The following is a 22,700-nucleotide window of genomic DNA, read 5'->3' on the forward strand; positions in this document are numbered from 1 at the left end:
ATTGAAATTGGAGATTGTGGAAAATTGTGCTGCAAATATTTCACAAAATTATCGTGGACATTTATCCACACGTCGACGATGTGGTACGGTATGACTCGGCGCAAGACTGTCAGTCATAAACGATTAGATAGCCGAGCTACAGAGAATACTACGTGGCTAATATTGCCGAGATTATCGCTTGGTTTCGAATGCCTGCTCCGATATACTTAACGATTCACTAAAATCGGCAGATGCTAGATGCTTTATGATTATAAATTATATTATTCCGATACTAAAAACATAATTATTTCTCATGTGAAAAAATCTTTTCGTTCAAAAATTTTTTTTTTTTTTTAATAAATCATACAAAATTTATTCATAATTTTCCTCTCTCTCTCTCTCTCATTAATATTATCATCATATTTTTGTAAACATTACAAATTTAGGAAAAATGATCATTTTACTTGCGCCTTTTACTCCGAATTAATTTTTATGAATCTATCTAATGATTTCCTGGATGTCATTTGATATATGTTTATCGATATACTTGTCGCATGTCGACGAATCATTTTTTATTCAAACGAATAAAAAAAACTCCGATTTTTCAAATATCTATTCCTATTTGCGTGCCAACCTTCGCCCATGCTCGTTTTGTTTCACGTCAACTGATAACAGGCGTTGGTGACAATACCGCGAAGATTATCGTCGAAAGAGATACGAAACTCTTTCCTTCGACGAAGTCATATCCCAGTCACGCGACTAATTCTGATAAACTTGTGAACGTGCGCGGTAGAGGAGAGGAAAAAATTGAAAAGATTATAAGTAATTTAGCAATACTAAGACTGATATAATTATTTTATGACGAGTGTCAATTATAATGTGAATTATATTATTATAGTATTTTATATGTATTATCACATGACTACATAAAAAAGAATTGCAAATAGATCAGACATCGTTCCTAATTATATTTCGACGATGATAAATGAAAATTAATAAAAAATTTGTTCGAGATATTAGAACTCGAGTCGAAGTCTTCACGTTGTATTCAACTTGACATTAGATATGCAACAAATGAGGAAAGTCGACCGACATTGAATTAAATTATACATATAAAACATGTTACGATACGATATAATTATAAAATTCTCGCCTATGTCAGCATAATGGAAATAAAGCGAATATTATTCGGTGAGCGAATAATTAAGGTCGCGCGTCAGAGATTACGAAGTAGCGTTTAGGTAACTCGCTTATCGATAAAAGCGTACGTGCCGTATACGAGGATGCGAAACTCGGCAAATAAACGCGCGCGCGCGCACTGTGGCTTTTGTTGTTTCGAAAAGCCGAAAAGATCGCGGATACAATCGAGGACCGTTTATAATTCTCTTGCTACACTACATTCCAACGTTTACTGCTAAATACATCCGTATAATATACGAGTTTTATTCATTTAAGTCACGAAGCTCCGAGCTCTGTACTGTCATCAAAAATATATATAATGTTTTTTTTATAATAAAATTATTATTATTATATATTTTTTTCGCGATAAATAAATTATTATTTTCAAATGCTAGACACATGTGTTTTATTACAAACGTACTTTTTTCCTTGAAAAGTACGCCATGTATGAAACAACTAAACAAATATAGCCAATTTCAAATATATATATATATATATATATATATATATATATATATATATATATCACCAGAATTGAGACTGGATAATCACGAATAATACTCATAGTATCCAAATATTCATCTCACGCGTTCGACTGTGACAATAGTACTGCTGCTCGGTATCACCGTCAGGATGATTCGCGATGTGTTGCTCTATTTTATCTGCTTAATACTCCGAGTATATTGATAGCACGCACAAACAACAATTAATACCTAAAGTTGATAACGCTATAAAAGAACACTATATAGATGTATAATTTAAGAGGAAATTCGCAAAGTGCGATAGTGGAATTTTCGAGGTTCAAACGATCGTCAAGACGTCTCGATCTATGATCTATGGGTGTCCCGAACAAAGGTGTTAATATACGTAGAGTTTCGCGCGTTATGATGACCTACAGAGAGGAGCAGCCTATCGAAGATTACAGTGGACGTGACTTTCTGATCTTCGCGCGCGCACGCGTCTATAAGACGACAGATGATCGCCTCGATATCTCCACTTGTTCCTCTTCTTCCCTCTCATTTCATCCCTTTACCATCGCTGCTCTCGTAGCTCAACGTCGCGTGTCTCACGCATCTTTTTCTCGCTCTCTCGCGGCTTCTAACCAGATCCGAAAGCCCGACTATCTCGGCGCGAGCAGGACGGAATGACACTGATCTTTTAGAACAATCACCCGTTGTGAAAGCGCCTGGCTATACGCTCGGACGGAATATCCATCGCCACACGATGTAATAACGAGCAAATAACGGCATCGAAGAGAAAGACAGACAGAGAGAGAGAGAGAGAGAGAGAGAGATCGCGGGCGTTTTCCCGCCGATCGATGTACGGACGAGAGTCGCGCGGGATTTCACGTCGATACGAGCCCAAGCGCGTAAAAGGAGACTACAGTAAATATCAGTAAGTACTGTTGTACTCTGACCACTACTGCTACCACTATCACTACTACTAATACTACTACTATTACTACTACAACTACTAGATTAAGTATAGAGTCTCGTTTCACAAGAATTGCAAGAATTGAGAAATGCGACATTTAAAATATTTACAGTATGAAGAATTGGACTGGAGAGACGAATGATCTCGAAAAGACACGAAAGGAAAGCGGGAACAAGATTCTACTTCTACAAAGTTCGATCTCTTTTTGCGCGCGTTCTCCGAACGATAATCGATGATAAAATAGAGAGAGAAAGAGAGAGGGAGAGAGCCGCGTCGTATTAGAAGCGATCGTTCAACATTTTCGATTCACACGATTCACGTCTAATAATATAGCAAGAATCGATAGAGTTGCATTATTATTTATTTGCACAAACGCTCTTCCCATCTTTCTTATAACAGTAGTTAATTATTTTTTAAACAAGCAAATGAATATATCGATAAAATTTAAATTACACATCGTGAATCAAGCTTTATATAAACTAAAAAATGCAAAAGTTCGCACTATAAATAATTCAATTTGGAAAATTTCGAAAAACTAATCTTAGGACGCTAATATGAAATTATTATAAATGAGAACGTTGTTGGAAATAATTTCCAACGTGATCAAAATACAATATTGAAATTATGATATATAAACAAAAATCTTATCTGCTATCATTGGAAAGGTTATGTCGATGCGAAAGAGAGACCCGCGTGTTTGAAGATATACCGAGTCCTTAATAATAGTCTACTACATTAGCATCCTAAAGACAAGTTGAACAAGTTGAAGGGACTCACCTGCGCGACGACTGCAATATCGCATTATCCTCAGATGCAATTAGGGACGATCACAAACAGGAATCATCCGCGACGATGCGTAATCCAAGAATGCACGCCGTACGCGTCGCGTGTATAAATATATGTATATACAATACATATATGTGTATATAGATATATGCGAAATTATACAAGTAAGTACACTAGATCACATAGAGCACACTGTTTTCCCTCTCTCGCGTCCACGGACGATCACCACGTTGTTGCTGTCCGCTTTGTTAATCGTCATCGTCCATCGGCAGGACGACGAACACTGTCACTACGTCGCTTGACACTGCGACGTCGGCCGTTCATCACCTCGTCATAGGCACATTACGACAGAAACACGACGACGACGACGACGACGATAACGACAACGACGATGCGACAGGCACAGAACGCAACGAGAACGAACGATATAACACCTCGACCACGCTCCGCGCGAGCCACGAGCCAACTGAAGGCGATAACCGGTCGGAGTGTTCCACGCGCGTGCGACTTCAATGCGATGCGCCGCTTCTCCCTCTCTCTATATTCTCTTCTCCGTGTTTCGTGGGCGAAGAGGGGGGGTGGAGGGGAGAGGAGAGTGGAAGGCTTCTCCGCTCTCGCACAGCCGATACTATCGGCGAGTCCTTGCGATCGCGTCGCTTTTCCGACGTATGTATACGTAACGTGCGTACGTGCGTGCGTTCACTTGTTCAAATAATACGCGTCTCTCTTTCTCGCGATGGATGATCGGCTCGATCGATCGATCGCGCGCTCTCGCCGGAAGAAGCATTCAAACAACAGCCGTGCCACACGGTTGCCGGCGTTCTTCGATCTCCCTCTTCCGTCTTCTCCTCCTTCTGCTGCTGCTGCTGCTGCTGCTGCCGCTGCTGCTGCCGCCGACGCCGCCGCTGCTTCTCCTCCCCCTCTCCTTTTCCTTGGTCGTCGTCGCGCGCGCTCGTTTCACCTCTTTCTTTCTCCCGCGCGTGCGAGAGACCGCGGAAACTTTATTTATATCCACCGGCCGCGGCAGTCGCGCGCCTCAGTCTGTCACGAGCGCAGCGTCGGTAGGTACATCTGTTGCGAGCGTTAATGAGAAAATTGTCAATGACGTGAGGTCGATAGTGCATTTGGTCGTCGACGTGAATGCACGTCCTCTATGGCGTTGTTAAAGCAAACGCCGTTCTTATATATATCTCTTTCTTATTTTAAATCGGCGAATGCTGAAGGAGAGAATAAATGAGATGGAGAAAGAAAAAAAAGAGCTATGGCGAAGGACAAAGAGTAAATATTTCTCTCGAAATATATTCGTTGATTCCGATTGCTCGGACTGACTGACTACTCCGCGTGTCGGGTACCATTGGCCCCACTAAACGGTTGAAAGTAATACTGTCTAGTGAGAGGCTGGTTGGGGCCTACGGCGTCCTTCTCGCTCGCTCCCTTTTGTCACGTTCTCGGTTTCCTTCTCGCTCTTCACCCTTCTCGCTCCCACCATCGCGCCCTCTCGCATCCTTGTCCTGCGTCGATTCGTCGTCACGACCGCGCTCGTACACACACACACACACACACACAAACATATATATATATATATATATATATATGTATATATGCGCGGCACGTATGTACACCGATTTCTCTCTGCCGCTGGGTGGGTGAAACTCGTTGTCGAAAAGATAGTGATAGAACGGAGCCGTGGACGTGTGTGGTAGTGACTCACCACCACACAGGCGCAGTGGGAGAAACGTCATCGCACATACACACACGCACGGTGACAATGCCAACGTGCTCAGACGCCATCTGGCGAAAGGGAAGCGTAATCAGGGAGGGGGGAGTAGGGATACGGCTGTGCCGGATGAGGGGAAGGTGCGATAGAACGGACGTAAACGCGCAGTAGACGAGCGCTGGCGGGAACGAGACGGAGCAGGACTCGGTGCGCGCAAGGGTTGGATAGCGAGGGGTCGCTCTCCTCCGTACGACCGAAGGGATGCCGGTGGGGCGGTTTGACCTGAGTAGAGCTCTAGTTCCCCTCCATTCAATCCACGGCCACAATATCGGTTATATAGCGGGCCACTGTTGCCAGATTGCGCGCCTCGGCGCGTCGACGGTGGCGTGTGGGTGGAGCCGCAACGATAGAGGGGAAAAGATCCCCTTTGCCTCTCCCCGCCCACTCCTCCCGTCCCGCTCTGGCATCCTCTCTCATCTCGCCGCGCGCCGTTGTCCTCTTCTCTCGTCCTCGCGCTGGTTGCTCGATCCGAGAAACCGGCGGCGTCTGTCGCCGTCTCCGTCTGCCATCCTGATCCGTCTCTCTTTGTCCGCCGCCCGTTCCTTCTGCCAACGGCGTCGTCCTCCGTCTTTCCGTTGTGTGTCGACTGTCGGCCACGGCTGTGTGTCGCTACCGGGACGTACACACGGATCCCTACCCAAACCCCGGCCGTATGTAGCATTTCTACTTGTACCGCTCTGGACCTTATGCACCGGCAGGCAAGCAAGCAAGCAGGCAGGTAGGTAGGTAGATAGATATGCGTGCCTGTGTGTCGATATGTCTCCGATGACACGTCGCCTGTGCGGCGTGTAGAGATGCGAGCTTGTCGTCTCGAGTAGGACAGAGCTTCTCGCGTCAGACGACGCCGAGACGAGAAGGGGACGTTATTCGCGGTAATTCTAGTTCCGCTACCGAATCGTCACGACGCATAAATTGTACGACGATTCTCTTAATCTTGCGAAACTGCAATTTTTTTTGTGACATCTATATGTCTCCTTTCTACCTTTATAACTGAGAAAATATACAGAGTATCTCTCATCTAGGTGAACATCCGAAATTTTCGCTATTATGGGGAAGTATAAGAAATGTTGAGAGAGAGAAAATTATTTTAGTTCAAGGCAAAAAATTAAAGATAATATATCAAAAATTTAGCAATTATTTTTCTTTCAGATTTAAATATCTAGTATGTATCATGCTGACATGTAAACAGATAATCTTCTATATATTCTGGTTTTGAGATCTGCACAATAATTTTTTTCTTACACATTTTTTTATATTACCAATAACAATGGATATATTTCGGAGATCTCGAATAAGGTAGAATATTCTCTATGATTAGCAGACATATAATAATATCACATTGATACGTAAAATTGATAGAATATGTCAAATTCTATAACGATTTTAGATTGTATATAAACTCAATCGTAAATAAAGTTCATGTATCTCACGATAGATATGTGAGATTCTCCTCGCTTTGGTAGAAGCAGTCAAAACCGAGCGAGACAGATAGGCATTCCAGATTTATACTGCCTGACGTATAGTGAGAAAAATGTACCGCATGTACGCGGGCGCGCGTACGTTCCGTTAATACATTCCCAAGGCATCTTCTCTCAGCCCCGGTCCAGCAGACGTAGATCGAGAACGTCAAAACGGAATTTTATGTTTAGGCTGAGCGTGTTCCTCGCGTGTGTCTATTAAGCGAGAATAAAATGCTTAATTACACTCATAAGAAATGTTCACGAAACTGGTCAAATAGAAAAAAAATCTTTCCTCAGAAATTATGATCTTTTAAACTGATCATAATAAGTAATTCGAAAATTTGTTTGAGTTTCCGATAACACACATTTCTTTGAAGTTTAAAAAAAAAAAAAAAAATTCCAAATTTTTTTCATTCTTTATCTTTAAATACTACAATTTATTTATTTTTAAATATTAGAATAAATTTTACCAACTCTGTTATGATTTTATTATATATTCACAGTTTAGAATAGAACAATTATTTATATTTTTATTTTAAATAAGTATATATTAGAGACAAAAAAGAAAGAGAAAGAAAATAAAAAATTGATATTTTAGTGTAAATTATATATTCCATTAATTCTCTATACTTTCGTATTTTCTAAGAATTGAGGATCTTTAGAAAAAGTGTGAAATGTATTTTCTCTTTCCCTTTTTTCTAAAAATAGTGCTCAAGGTCAAATTTGTCAAATTCCGGCGTTTCTATGTATAACGGAAAATTCTTAAGTCTGACAATACTGGTTACGCACTTGAATCGCCTGTATGCCTGTCGATGAATACGAGTCGCTGCTCGAAGACCTCGTTACGTGTCACGGATGTTTAGAATGATGTGTATGTGTGCGTGTATATGCGAGAGTGTACGTTTCAGACAATCATGTTCATCGAGTACGAGCGTCTTTCTTTAGTCTCGGCAGCCTCGCAAGAGCGCGACGTTGCCCTGTCATCGCGGATTACAGGCATACTCTTATTATCCATTTGATAAAATTAATCAAATCAAATCAAATTAAAACAATGAACGAGGCTCCATATACAAATATGTCTCGGTTGCGAATCGCCGATAATTCCCTCGGGAATCTGTAACTCAAGATAACGATAGTTATTTAAAAAAAAGGTATCGATATTTGCCATCAGTAATAAAATCGATGATGTTATGATATCGATAAAAATGTCAATATTAATCAGTATCTAGCGTTGTTAAATTAGATATACAAATATATTATATAAATATATAATAATTAAAGAGAATGTCGTTATTTTTTTCTAAGCAATTTAGTTTGTAAAAATAAAAATCACGCGCACCCTCTAACTATCTCTCATTTATTAGTCACTCATCAAAGTCTAAAAAATTCGCTTGGTTCTATCGGTTCAAAATTATAAGATCGAGAAACGTGCTGTCCCCATGAAAACCATCGTTGTCGTTGTATTCATTCAGAGGCCAGAAATTTTCCGTCACAAGCAAACGCTTGATTCAAAGCACCCTGCTTTACGTCGAGAGCGAAAGGGCCCTCATCCTTGCACCACTCCTCCGTCCCACGCCTAAATCCGTGCCTGCGAGTCATTACCTTCCCTCTCTCTCTTTCTCCCTGTTACACGTATAGATCGTCCTTTCCGTCGTGTTTCTCGCTCGCACCGTTCTACCTGCGAGCGAGAGAAACGTGAAACGATCTCTCTCGCTCTCGGGTCGAACGCACGCGCGAGATCGCACGAGACACCGAGGTGACCAGTGGCGTAACCACAGGACATTGACAGATGTCAATATTAGTATTTTAACCCTCTTATCGCATTATTAGTTGTGACCACGTAGCTAATAACGCTTAAATTTTTGTCAAGCTGCTTTTTAATAGGATTATAATCCATATATATAAATAATAGGATTAATTTAATATATGTACATTGTATGCATATAAAAAAATCATATATAAGTTAAGAATTGAAAATCTACGAAATAAATTTCATAATATCGAAAAGAATGTGAAGAATTCTTTGTATAAAATGAAACAATGTATTCAACAAAAGTATGTATTCAAATTTGTCAAAAGGATTATATCTTTTGAAAAATTGTGGGTCTAAAAATTTTCGGAAACAAAGAGTGCTATTCAGGCAAATATACCGGGAATTAGAAAGTAGAAAAGTTAAAAGAGGTACTTTTATACAAGAATATATTGTGTGAATTTAATAGTGTACGTTCTTCATTCTATCTGATGCGATCCTTAAATAGAAATGCGCACGCATGTCGATTTCTTTATTTCTAGAAACTTCGGTTGATAAATTACTTTCGAAATTTAAATATATTGTCTAGCATGTGACAATATATGTTAAAAGTACCAGCAAAATAGTCAAAAATTTTCCCAATTTTGAATGTCGCTCGGGATCGTACGTGAATTGAATGAGAAAGAAGAATTGACAATAATTGATTATACACACCGAGTATTTATTAGTTATTTGTGGCATGAAATATACAGTTCTCATTATTATAATGATGATTCCCGGCCGTGTGTATTCAATCGATCGTTTGATGCATATGAAATTACAGGATTAAGATTTCTAATCAGAATTTCTTTGATCGTAGGATAGGCGCCGGATCTTAACACCGTTTCCTCCAAGAATTGTGACCATCAAGTCGCTGAACAGAATGGTTATCAAAAAATCATTAAAAAAATTGAAATTTATAAAAAAAACTATAATAGGAATTAATGTTTAAACCGATGATATGTGCGATTAACACGAGTTGAAATTATTTCCTTGCAGCAAGCCGAAATAATAACAATAATTCTGAAAGCGTAGTAATTGCGTAATGAAACTTTTAACTAAAATTCTTAAAAAAATAAAAATTAAGAAAGCGCGTCAGTGAATTTGCTTTGTCGAACAAAGATTCTCGGAATAATGATAAAGCAAACTTTTTAATGTATTTTACAAACTTCTATCTTATCCTCTATCCGGTAGAAAAAAATTGTTTCTCGTTTAATAGATTAAATCTTGAACAAGTAGAATTTATGAAGATTTCAGAATCTTTTCTCTCTTTCTCTCTGACATTATGATCTGAGCTCAAAATGTCACGGATAATGTGACGAGTATAGCGACGCGCAGTATCTTTTCCTGCTAGCATGAATGCAAGCCATGATTGTTCCATCAGCTGACTTAAACCTTCTAATACGTTAATCGTTCCGTCTATCGAGATTGCAGATAGAATTTCATCACTCGTGCAGTATTGCTTATGGGGCGAGGCCTTAAATGGTCCTTCGCTAGTAGCAATTTGATACTTGAGACTTGTTACACTAGTGTGCATTTTCCTTATTTTTCCTACGTCCATAAAAGAAACGCCAGTTTCTCTCGGAGAACACCATTTTTAGTTTGTTGTAGATGCATATAAAGCAATGCCACTTTCGATCCTCGCGCATTATATGTATAGTTTAGACCACTTTGCGAATTAACGTGATTAGAGCATATTTTTTTCTCTACGAATATGCATTTCTTGTATAAATAAAAATTATCAATTTTTCTTGAAAAACGAAACTAAACGTTTTGTTACTTCCCATTAGATATGAACATTTAGATAACAATGTTAAGAAATTAATTTTAATAAAATTATGAGGATTTCTTATTTTTATCTATCAATATATTTTTATTTTTAAATACGTATTATTTCTATATGTCAATTTGAAGCTTTATATATGCTTTCATTTTTAGATTTTATCAAAATTAATCGAGAATTTTTTCCGCTTGAAATATAGTTTGTTATAGAATTCTATAGTACATAAAGTAAGTCTTAGTTGTTATATCTCGTAAAAACGTTTTACAGTAATTGCGTAAGCAACGTCACATGTCTAGCGAAACCTTATCACCTATCCACGTTTTAATTTATTTAACAAGATAAAATACGTTATGTTTTAAACAACGTGTAACTCTCAAATGCAAATTACGTCAACTTTTCATCTTTTACAATTTAAGATTTTCTAACTAAAATGTAATTTTCTTAATTTTATTTAAAGAAATACGCACAAAACTTTTCATCTTTATTTTCTTACATGTATAAAATAATATATTAAATAATATTTATATATTTTACTTTGCGATGCGAAACGTAATTTAGAAATAGTTAGTTGTATCCCTTCAAAAATATGAGAAACTTGATAAGATGTTGTTTACAACGCATCAATTATTGACAATACGGTCATTCTTTGCGCAAAATACGAGAATTTCAAAAAAAAAAAATAAAAATTTCAAATTATTGGCTTGCGTGATTTTCGTTGCCTACCAGATTACAAAAGCATAGAATCGGAAATGATAATGTGTACGCATTTTCTGTTATTGCATTCTGATAAGCGTGCTCGCATAAACGTTCCTACAAACTCAATTTACAACAAATGTTATCGCAGCTTTATAATGCTAATCGGTCGGCCAGCATGGGTCACGTGACATCGATTCGCGCGAAGGTACCTACATCGCGGTACGGTACAATCGCGTCGCTGCCAATTTCCGATGTCGTTTCGATTACGCCAGTGTAACATCCATAAAGATAACATTAAATACGATTAATACGATAATTACAAAACATCGGCCAAGGTGACAGAAATACTATGTGTCATAATATATGCGTGATTTCATCATTTTGCAGCGCGAAATATGTATATAGTTAAAACTTATCGTTAGAAGGAAAATTAAGTTACTTATTTGTTAAATTATTTTAATAATTCTTATACACTTGTCTTATGAATTTTTTGCGATGCAATTTTCAATGATAAAAATTATTATATTATATTCCGCACAATTAGACCTAAACGTGAATAGTATTTATTATGTACAACATACATGCGGTTTGTTGAAGAGAGAATAAATGTGGTATTCATACTGGAAAATGGAAAGAAATAGAATTTTTTAAGAACACGGTTTTTTTTCAGAGGATAGAAAAAATAAAGAGGTTGAAGTAAAATTAAGTTAAAATTATTAAATGATAAAATTGTTAAATGAAGTTAAAATTTTTTTTCTTTTTTTTTTTTATTAAAAATGGGAAGAATTTCTTCATCGTTTTATGATTGAGTTTAACTATCGCACAAGATTAGATACGTTTATATGGTGACATACAGCATATCGCAATGAATTGTTTTTTGCGTCTTTACTCAATCTTGCTTGACAATTTTATACGTCTTGTTGATTGGAAACGCACGACTGACACATTACGTAAATCTTAAAGGATATAAATTGACAGCACGTTCACCACGTCATTGATTTTTGCAAATATTAAATATGTTTTAGAAAATATTATGTATAGTATATAGTTTTCCTTTCTCTCTTTTACATAATTTAATTTACAATAGTGTCATATTATATTACAGTTCTTAATTAGTCATCGCAATCACATTGACATCTCATCATAGGAACTTGTCATTACTTTTTCTTTGTGTTATCTACAAATCTACAATTATCTGAAATAATTTTTTTTTTTTATATGTCATTGAGTTAGGCGCGAGAGTAGATTTATACAAAGATATTTTTTCTTTCAAATTCTCTTTTCGAAGTATAAATGTTCTCAATTAATACATAGCTGTTAAATTAACTATTGTAAGATCAAATTTTATCCGCGATCATAACATGCTTAAATATTATTTAGTTGTTTATTAATTATAATAATAAATAACTATATAAAAAAATAAAAACTATATGTAACACATTTAATATTATCTACAAAAATATACATGGTTTTAACATTTATTACGCAGCACATTGCAGACAACCTCTAATTTTCAGCAGAGAATTTTGTCGTTTTCTTCTCTTTGGACTATTAAGCCAAACTTTGATTATATCTTGGATGGTCGAGAATGCGTAAATTCGTATTTACCGCAGTAGAAGCGTTCGTGGTTGTCCGTGTCTCCAGCCTTCGAAGGACACGCACGCACGCACGCACGCGCATGATGGGGATATGCACCTCTGCCGCGAAAGAGCTACGTTCCTTCAAGAAGGCGGTAAAGGGGCGGACATGTCACTCGCGGTGTCGCCTGCCGCGGTTACGACGTGTCAGAGGTCAGTGTCGGAGCCATAAAAGCGAATAGTTCGAACCGTCGCCATTTGTACGTTGTCCTTGTAAACCGTCTCTGTAAACCGAAGACATGCTAGCAAATACATGTCGATATCTTATACTGCGTCGTCTAAGTATCGTGATATCTGATCGACTTTTGCTGCAGCAGTAATATTCATATTTAAAATGAGAGAAATTCTAGAAGTAAACGTGGAAAAAAGAAAGATTATCGCAAAAATTTAATTTTTTATTTTTAAGAAATTATTTTGATAATAATTTTAAATCTAACAATGTGCGCGCGGAGAAACATATGTATTTGAAAATATATCGCACATTCTTTTTCCTCCCATATTAAATTTCCTACCAATACTTTCTTTTCTCGCGTCTTTTCAAGTTTTTATTGGTACTTTATGTTTTTCAAGATCATATACAACGCACAAGGTAATACTCGCAAATTACCTACTTTAACTGCCGCGGCAATCATACTGCGTTTTCGGAGGACTGAGTTTCGTGAGAAACTTGAATAAATACGAGCAATCAGATCAGTAATTATTACTTGGCGTGGAGAAAACACAAAGTAGAAAAAACGATTACGAAATATCACGATATACGAGGGATTCGTGAGGCTTGCTCGATCAAAATGTTAATTATAATAATATTGAGAACCACCTGAGAATTGCTGAATCAATAAGTCTGAATTAACAAATACTTTCATCTAATAAAATAATGAAAATTTTTTTACGTTCGTTAATCCGAGATTGATATCTATTTATTTACGAAATGATGCTGTCTTTGAATGCTCGTCGAAATACAAAGCGCCATTAGATCACATCAAATTTTGAGGGACGATTGCCGCGAACGAATCGACGGATCTTTTATTGAAAATAAACAAATATATTACAATGTCAATGCGCGTAATCTGTCTGCATCGGACTGCTCCGCGCGCGCAACCAAATCGATAGTCCATGCTAATGCAGATAATTTAGTGCTTAACACTCTGATTACCATATGAGTAACGGATGGCACATAGATAACAATGTCTGTGCCGGAGTGTTTGCACAGTTGCATGTGGCTACTGGTAAGCTCGTAGGTATGCGAGAAGTGAAATCGCGGACGCTGTCCTCACACGCAATCACGCACCGATTTTACGCATGCTATTCTTTTTGTCATTTTGTGTTTCGTATTTGACAACGATATTTAATTAGGCAGTCATTGATCTGCGATCAATCTATACAAATTTTTATTTATACAAACTTTCTAGATGCATGCGTATTTTGATAAATTCATTATTTGAAGCAAATCTCTGAATAATTATCTTGGAAAGAGGAACAAGAAAAGGGAATAGACGAAAGATAAAAAGCTTAGGTAGAGAATTCATTCAGCTGTCATCTTGTTTTGTTGCCTTTGTTACTTAACGATTTTTATGAGTATCTAGTTGAAAAATGCAAATTTGCTTTACCTTACAGTATATGTACTATACATTAAACGAAAAAAATCATATATTTGAATATTAACATGATTTTAATTTTATGTAAAAATGCATGATGCACATAAAATAATTTGATATTTTTCTTTAGAAGCAAATCAAAAATTAAATTGTCATTATGACAACGGAATAATACAACGAAAAAAATCAAGAAACTGAGGAAATTAAAAGATCCAAGAAAGTTCAAACAAGCATTCTGGCGCATTCCAATGTATTGTATATCAATATTACTAGCAAATGGAAAAATGTCAGATATTTGGTTTGCAATGTAGGAAAAAAAGAGGGGCAGGACATAAAAGAGAAAGAGAGATAGTGAACATGCAAGCTGCAAAGAAAAGAACGAATAAAGACCGAAGAACCATAAAAAAGTAGAAAACTTTGCCGCAGTGTAGAAAAGTATGGTGGTGGAGAATTTTCAGGTAAAATGCAGAAAGTAGAGTGCTTTCCTAAGAAATAGAAAAACGGCTTAATAAATAGAGTAAAAATTAGAAAAAATGTATAAAAAAGAAATAAGAAGAATCATCTGGGCGCAATGAAATGAGGAAACGAACGAATGTGAAAGAAAGAGAAACCGTAAAAAATCATTATATAATTTTGTGATGCAAAGACAACGAGAAAGTGAATGTGACTTTTCCATAAAACAGAAAAGAAAAAGGGCTCGATGAAAAATTTAACATGAATGTTAACAATCAGAGTGATACGTTAATTTTATTGTTCGTTAACGATTATGCATGAAAATATCTGAATAATTATAATACTCTTTTAATATATATATATATATATATATATAATATTATTAAATAAAATTTCTCGTTTTTACGCCTAAATAATTTTTTCTATTTCTTTTTTTATGCAATTCTTTTTCCAATTTTTGCAGTTTCCATTATTTATTGTGTGATTTCTTTTATATATTTTTATTTTCCACGATTACAAAAAAAGTTTATTAATTTTTTCGCTATAATATTTTTTCCGTGTAGAGCGAAAAAAGAAAGGGCTTTCACAGATCGAATGTAAGGGGGGAAGGGGGAGGGGGTGGTAGGTTTCAAGGTTTAGAAACATCGGTCGAGAAGACCTCACAGGACGGAAGGGAAAAAGACTGAGACAATGCTTGAAGCCTATTCGAAAGACTGTGAGAAACCAATGAGAAAATGGGGGGAGCGAGGGAAACAAGTGAGGGAAGAGTCGGGAGAACAAGACAATAGGGAAGGCGCCGTTGGAATAAGAAAGCTGATTTCGATCACTGCACGGAAAGGAAAGAAGACGCACCCAAGAGACCTCAAAACACGTGGCATTCGAAAATTAAAAAAAAAAATTTGAAATATAATATTTAAAAATTTAAAAATTTTACATTGTATAATACAATTTTTTTATTGTATGTAACATTATCTCATTCTCTTTCTTGTTATGCTGAAGAATGTATGTGATTTTAGACTTTTTTATTTTAAATTTTCTTTGTTATTTTTAGTTTTTATGTAACAACTGTGATGTTTTGAAAAATGCGCGTATATGATGCGTAAGATGAAGATTTTGCGTAAAATTAGTATTTATTTATAAAATGACAAGTTTATATTATTGAGTTAGTTAAATCAAGCATTCAATTTTCTTATTGTAACACAATTGACAAAATTTTTAGAATGCAGATGGTTAGTTTAATTAATTCATTTATGTACATATGCATGCAATAATGCTTTGTGCAGTTTAGGATATTATTGGACATTCAAGACTCAACTTCCTCTCAAAGCAAAATATAAGAGAAAATTAATTACAATTGTGTACAATTTTAAATAATATAATTATAGTTACGTATTATCTCATATAAAAAATACAATTTTATAGGATTATAATAATATGTCATTCGAAAAACTTACATGATAAAAGAAAAAAAAAAAAATAATTAATCTTACGGGATATTATAGAAGTATCCTTTTTGATTTGGAGAAATCTTTATATTTTTGAATAGTACTCTTCGAGAATTTTATAATGGTGTATGACGTGGGTTTCCCAATATTACCTTGACCTCCAAATATTTAGCCAAAGTCTAAAATTTGCAAAAAATTTTCAATATTGGAGCTTTTTCTTTTTTCGAAAGATATTCGTAGCAGAAATTCGACAAAGCCTATAATGTTGAAAATTTCCTACAAATTGTGAAATTTGCCTGAATTTTTAAAGGTCAAGGTCATGTTTGGGGAGCCCATGTCAAATATCATTGTAAAACTCTCCAGAAGTATTATTTAAAAATATAAGGATTTCGCCAAACTAGAGGGAACACTTTTATAGTATCCCGTGTCAGCATAAAAAATAATACTACATTAATGCGTTTGTGATATAGCAATCTCGTAGTAAAGTAATTTTTACAGTGCTTCTGTAATTTCTATACCGCTCTATCGAAGAGAGAGAGAGAGAGAGAGAGAGAGAGAGAGAGATTTCTCGATTGACTGCTGGACTGAATCGCACATTTGCGGGTGCCGGTCGCTCGCACAATCGCAAGTGACCGTGAAGAGGCACGACACTGTAAAATAAGGCCGCGGCGTCCACCTTTCTACTCGCAGTACCGCAAAGAAACGGTGACCCGCGTCACATCCGCGGCGCGCGTGCATTCCACCTTGTTAGTTTGGCTCCTCCGATGTCGCTCCGGTTTCTTTTTCCACGTGCCGATTCACTTCGAAATGCTTGAAAATCATCCTGGCCCGCGCGCAGACTCGGGAATGCTCGCCGGCATTGTTGCGCGACGCTGCGATTAACGTACGCAGTCAATTATGCTGATACGCGCGTACGGTACCATACATACATATCTGTCGGACGATGCCCGAACGGCGCGTGTTTAGCGGGACTTAGACTGTGACGTCTGTTCTTGTCATAAATTAATCGTACGATAATGGCAAGATGATTTAGATCAATTGTCGTATGTATAGACTTAATCGAGGATTCGGTTAATTGCCAACAATTTCGCATTTTTTCGAAACTATAGATAAGAAGAATGCATCATTATGCTTCAATCTTAATGACGGATCTTAATTTCGTATGTTTATAGAAGCGAGAATTGGATGAATCAAAATTAATTTGGTTCTCTAAATCTAATATATAATAAACTGAGATGAGAAATTGTATAGCTAATATCTTGCATTTGGATACAAAAAAAAAAATATTATTACTAATAATGAAAAAATCAATGAGATTGAATTTCAATTATTTCGTTTCTGATAATCTTTAAATAATCATGATAAAATAAATGCGATTCACTTAAATAATAAAAATAATATAAAAATATAAAAATAAACACAAATAAAACAGAATTATTCACGTCTGCATCGGAATGGTGTAACATGTAATGTTCTAATTATGTAGCAAATGATACGTTAAAGTGACGAAATGAAAGTTCTTATTATCTCTCGCAACTTCAAAATCGTCGGGGCATTGACGTTTTTTTGTTTTTTTTTTTAAAGGAAGATCTTTTGTTCTAAGAATAAACATTCTTACATTATGATACGTATGTTTATATATAAAATAAAGAGTGGAATTGGAAGTGAATGGACTCATGGGGGACAAGTTTAATAAAGTTGCGTATAAACGTCACGCGTGCCACACAATTATTTTCGATTCGAAGGCAATGATGCTCGCACGGCGGCGCCGAACTCACGGGTCAAGCTCGCTCGCGCGCGCGAATCGGTGCGAAAGGTCGTCGTGACCGTTGCACGCGTGATCAGCCGTTTGGGGGGAAGAGAGGGGGAAGAGAGAGAGAGAGAGAGAGAGATCTAGGAGCGGCGGCGCGCTCGTTCCGGATTCTGTCGAACAGATCGACGACACGATCGTCCGTGTCATCGCGCGCCTTCGTCGAATATTAGTTGGAATACAGGGAGGATAGGCTCGGCGCGGATGGAAGTGAATTCATCCACCGCACCACAGCAACACAGACCAGATTTCGGCCGTAAATTATTCTTGGCCGTAGACACACAAACATATACTGTGTGTGCGCACACGCGCATTTGTTCGTTTGGTAAGCCGTATAGAAATACTTATTCTAATCATAGGAAATTCCTATAACAGAGTGTACGCGAGAGAGACGTTGATGAGGGAGGGAAGACGGATAAGTGGAAATGGTGATTTTGTGGATGAGGAAGGTGCGAGAGGATGGCGAGGGAAATAGAGATGAACGGGAACGACAGGGAAGGATGCATCCCTCCCAGAAATTTCAGCGAGGGGTCAAGACTGTCGACGACGACGACGACGACGCCGACGAAGACGACGACATCGACGAGGACGACGACGACGACGACGACGACAACAACGAAGACGATGACGACGGGGCTATAAATACCAACCCCTCTGGCCTCTCCTTGTAGCTTCTTTCTCCTTGCCATTTCCCTCTTTTCTCTTTCTCTCTCCCTTCCTCGTTCTCTTTCTCGCACGTGACAGATAGAGAGAGGGAGAGAGAGAATTGTTCTCTTCCCGATCTTGTCTTTCCATCTTACTTAATGTTCTTCTTCATTTCCCGTCTTCGTTACTCCATCTTTTCTCTTAGTTCGCTCTCTTGCTCGTATGTGCGAGGCATCCTTCCTCTACAGCATTGCGTTTTCCTCTCCTCTCATCTCTCTTTCTTTCTTCTTCGTCCTTCTTATCTCGGTATGGCTCATGCTCGTATGCCTCTACTCTACAATATGTATTTAAAATAGCTGCATGCTGCAAAATAACTGAAATAGCCGTGAAGGGTCGATGATCCCCGCGACTCCTACTTCCTGGAAGAAGCGTATGTTCTTCATGGATTTTCGACGAGCGAGGACCGATTCAACGGCCTGTCACTACTACGCGCTTGCCTTCGTTAAAATGTTATTTGTCGCCCGTTCCACCTCGAGCTTGCGGCACACCGTTGACCCGAAACTCGATATTCAGGTCGTACGTCCTCATTGTCGTAGCGGTCTTAATATATAGAAGATCACGCCGCTGGTTATTCGAATAGTGATTTCAAAGAATTCTTTCGATATTAAAATAACATAATAAATTTATAAACATTTATAACTAATAAATGCTAAAAGTAATTTCCCAAAGCAAAATATAATTATAACTAATAGTTTATAGAGATGCTTTCAGTCAAATTTCTTACTAAAATTTTTTGCTATCTTGTTGTGAAAAAATATATGAAACAAAAAGTACAGATCTCAAACAGACATTAATTTTCAAAATCTCTATTCCTCCTTTACTTTAATAAATATAAAACAAAATGCTTATTTTATTTAAAAAATAATGCATTCTTCGTAGCAAGAAGATAAGAAATTTTCTGTCGCGAATAGAAGATAAGTTTACTAATGAAAAATGTCAAGAGTCATAGACTCATTAAGAAGAAATAAAATCTTTTCTGCTAATAAAATCGATTAGAGTACTTTGATTAAACGAGCTTGAGAATCTTTTCGAATAAGATGTACAATTTTCAATAAGGCAGGGATGAGCGCGCTTTATGTCCGAGCGCACCTGAGAGGAGGAATTCGCACAGCGCTCGTCGCGCGCCATAGCTCGCGAGATTTGTTGCAGCACTTGCAGCAGCATGCGACTACCGCCGCTGGCACAGCCTTGACATTGGTCACGTTGCATTTGCTTCGCGGAAGGTTCCCGAGATTCACGCGCGCGCGTAAGACGCGTCCGCCTGCGACCTCGACGTTTATTACGGACATCGGCTGTTTGTCGCGATACAACGGCGTCGTTGTTGCTTTTTGCGCTCGCGATAAAATAATTCTGCTGAGAAAATGAGTGACGTCGTCGTCACGCGCGTGTTTTTGAGATGATCGCGAGATCGCGAAAAATCGCGCCGATCGCGGGGGTCTGGAAACGATTCGAGCTCTAGAACGGCCGCGAGGCATTGTCGAATTTACGATGCATCATCTTTACATACTCTTTGTCATTTACGAGTCTCATTCATTTCTTCTCCTTCTCCCCTTTCTCTATCTCCGCGTAAATTGATATTGCACGAAAATATATTCGCGTCCTGTGTAAACACACAGGGTCTCTTTCATACTATCATTGACGTCAGTTGAGCGCTGGTTTAATTGCTTCGTCAATCTGACAATATGAAATTAAAACTGAACTCGCGCTCTACATCGATTACATCGGTAATGAATTGTTTCATTTCATATTGAGTTTGATTACATCAATTTTATTTTTCTCCTTTACATGTATATATTGCAACTAGAACCGATACATATATATATTAGTTTCGAAATAATCGATTAATTTTACTGACAGATTTTCTTTGACGGAATTTGGAGGTGAATTTTGATTAAAATGTCGAGACACAATTTTTGAATGACAAGTGATTAAACTAAAAATTTTTTTGTAAATTTTATATATATATATAATTTACAAAATTTATTTTCAAATAAAAAAAAAATTTGCTTATTTTAAACTTATTTAACGCTGAATATAAAAAAATAGCAGCATAATCTTTTTCTCAAAATTCTTTTGAATGTCTTTATCACATTTTATTTGTCACAATCTCATGCAACTGTATATTGTCATAAGTCAGAAGAAATTTCATATCGGATAGAGAAATCAATTAATAATTTGCCACAATCAATGATTTGCTTTTGGCATAATTGACAATTGGAGCGTTACTATCTCGTAGCAATAGAGCGTACCAATATTTTTCTTTTTTAATGCGACCGTGTTTCTATATACTTAGAATCCTTTTCTCTCTCAGGAGATTCTCATCCGTGTTCATACAAATCAATCTCGTGCTGACGTAATGTCCCCTCGCGCCACAGCTCGTCCTCCATCTCGTCGCCCTCGCTAGCTAAAGAAAAAAGTCACCCTCGTAAAAATCGATCCGGGGGTGTCTCTCTGCGGGGACTACCAGAGGAGACACCAGACGTTCACGACTCGTCGTCGCCATCGCCGCCCTCGCTGTCGTCGAATTGACGTAGTCGGCGGGGCGCGAACAGAGTCGCGCATTGTACTGGACTCGAGTGCTCGTCTCCAGTTCTCCGACGCTGGGAATGGTTAAGCGATAATAATAACAGTACAAATTTTTGGAATAGTTTATACCGCGCCATGCGCGCGGACAGGGAGCGGGAGGGGATGGACAGTGAGCGCGAGGGATCCGGTGGGGGACGAAGGAAGAAGAGGCGGCGGAAGGAGAGCAAGCAGAAAGAAAGAGGGAAGAGGAGGAAGAAGAAGGAGGCGAGGAAAAGGAGAGAAAGGAGCGAAGCGAGCCGAGGGAGACGAGACGAGACGAGACGAGACGATACGATACGAAGAAGCGCTTCTCTGTGCTCTTGTGCACGAACGGTCGATGAGAATGTTTGGTGGGGGCGGACGAGAGGAGGAACAGGGAGCAGAGGAGCAGGATGAGAACGGCGACCGGGGAAGAAGAGAGGGTGAGGTCGAGGCGCGCAAGAGGAGCCGCCGATAAAGAAGGGGAGGGAAGCCGCGGGGCAAGGGGAAAGCGATCGCTCGCTCGCGCGCGCGCGCGCGCGCGTGCTTGACGAGGGAGACGAAGGGGCGAAAGGTGGCCGGGTGTGAGAAGACGGAGGGGGAGCACGGCGGGAGGGAGGCAAAACGAGGAGGCGGAGGGCAAGCCGGTGAGAAGCGCAAAGGGGGAGCCAAGTGAAGTGAAGTGGGGCCGCGGGACGGGACGCGGTGGCATTGACCTCGTATAGTAAGTAAGGTAATGTGAACAGCTAGCGCGGCTCCTCTCTCACTCCGTGTCTCTTTCTCTCTACCTTCGTCCTTCTCTCTTTTTCTCCGCGTCTGTCTTTCTCCTCGTCTTTCTCTCTTTCCTCTCTACTCGCGGCCAAAGGGTTCCCATCGGGATATTGTTCGCCTCGTGGGTACAGGAGGGTGACCTCAGGGTGGACAGCGACCTCGAGAACGTTTATCGACCGGCTGCGAAAGTAGGCGTTCGGTTAAGAATCGATATCGATTTTGCTCTTAGATCCTGCGTATCCGCGCACGAGTAGAATCACGGTCGTTGAATCGCGACACGCAAATTCGTTTTGATCCTCCCCTGGATGAGCAGCGGTGACCTTGGATGTCGGTGAGCAAACGTAAACGTTCTCGTACGTTCCGTTGTTCCTCTCCACGACGGCGAGCGGTTCTCACAGGATATCGCTCATTTCGTAGGTAGACGCCAGACCGGAAGCTGACCTCCGTACGTTTTCACAGCGATTCCCGGTATCGAAAATCGCTCGCGATCTCCAACTTGTTCTCTCTAAAATCAATCGCCGTATCTTCCGTAAGGCAAGGTAGAATGGCAATACATAAATTGACCTTGACTAGTACGGAAAAATTTTTATTATTTAGCGGCGTAAAGAGAGAGAGAGAGAGAGAGAGAGAGAGAGAGAGAGAGAGAGAAAGGATTCTCACAGGATATGTCGATTGCAAACATCGTGTATTAACTCTTTCAAGACGATTATCTCCTATCACACACATCTGACATTTATAGAAATATATTTAGTTAATTAATATTCTCTCTATATATGCATTGTGAAGGTAAAATGTCCTCATGTAAAATTTTTTCAACGCACATAACTTTTTATGCGGATATTGATTTATAGAAATTC

The 22,700-nt window shown here is 38.4% G+C and overlaps 2 protein-coding genes across 4 annotated transcripts in view; one reads left to right on the forward strand and one right to left on the reverse strand.

The window, feature by feature from the left end:
- LOC126857233 (zinc finger MIZ domain-containing protein 1) overlaps positions 1–4,273 on the reverse strand; it is a 31,744-nt gene extending 27,471 nt beyond the window's left edge. The window contains exon 1 of one of the 3 annotated variants that reach the window (XM_050606457.1): positions 3,370–4,273. The gene's annotated coding sequence lies outside the window, so the exon portion shown is untranslated. The remainder of the gene's footprint in view (positions 1–3,369) is intronic. The other 2 variants (XM_050606465.1, XM_050606474.1) reach the window with 2 other exon arrangements.
- A 1,050-nt stretch (positions 4,274–5,323) lies between these two features.
- Positions 5,324–22,700, forward strand: part of LOC126857322 (uncharacterized) — a 91,456-nt gene continuing 74,079 nt past the window's right edge. Inside the window, exon 1 of the mRNA XM_050606646.1 lies at positions 5,324–5,873. Within this exon, the coding sequence (XP_050462603.1) occupies positions 5,357–5,873 (517 nt within the window). The 5' untranslated portion in view covers positions 5,324–5,356. The remainder of the gene's footprint in view (positions 5,874–22,700) is intronic.

The sequence above is a fragment of the Cataglyphis hispanica genome, chromosome 2 (genome assembly GCF_021464435.1).
Source record: "Cataglyphis hispanica isolate Lineage 1 chromosome 2, ULB_Chis1_1.0, whole genome shotgun sequence".
NCBI classification, from domain to species: domain Eukaryota; kingdom Metazoa; phylum Arthropoda; class Insecta; order Hymenoptera; family Formicidae; genus Cataglyphis; species Cataglyphis hispanica.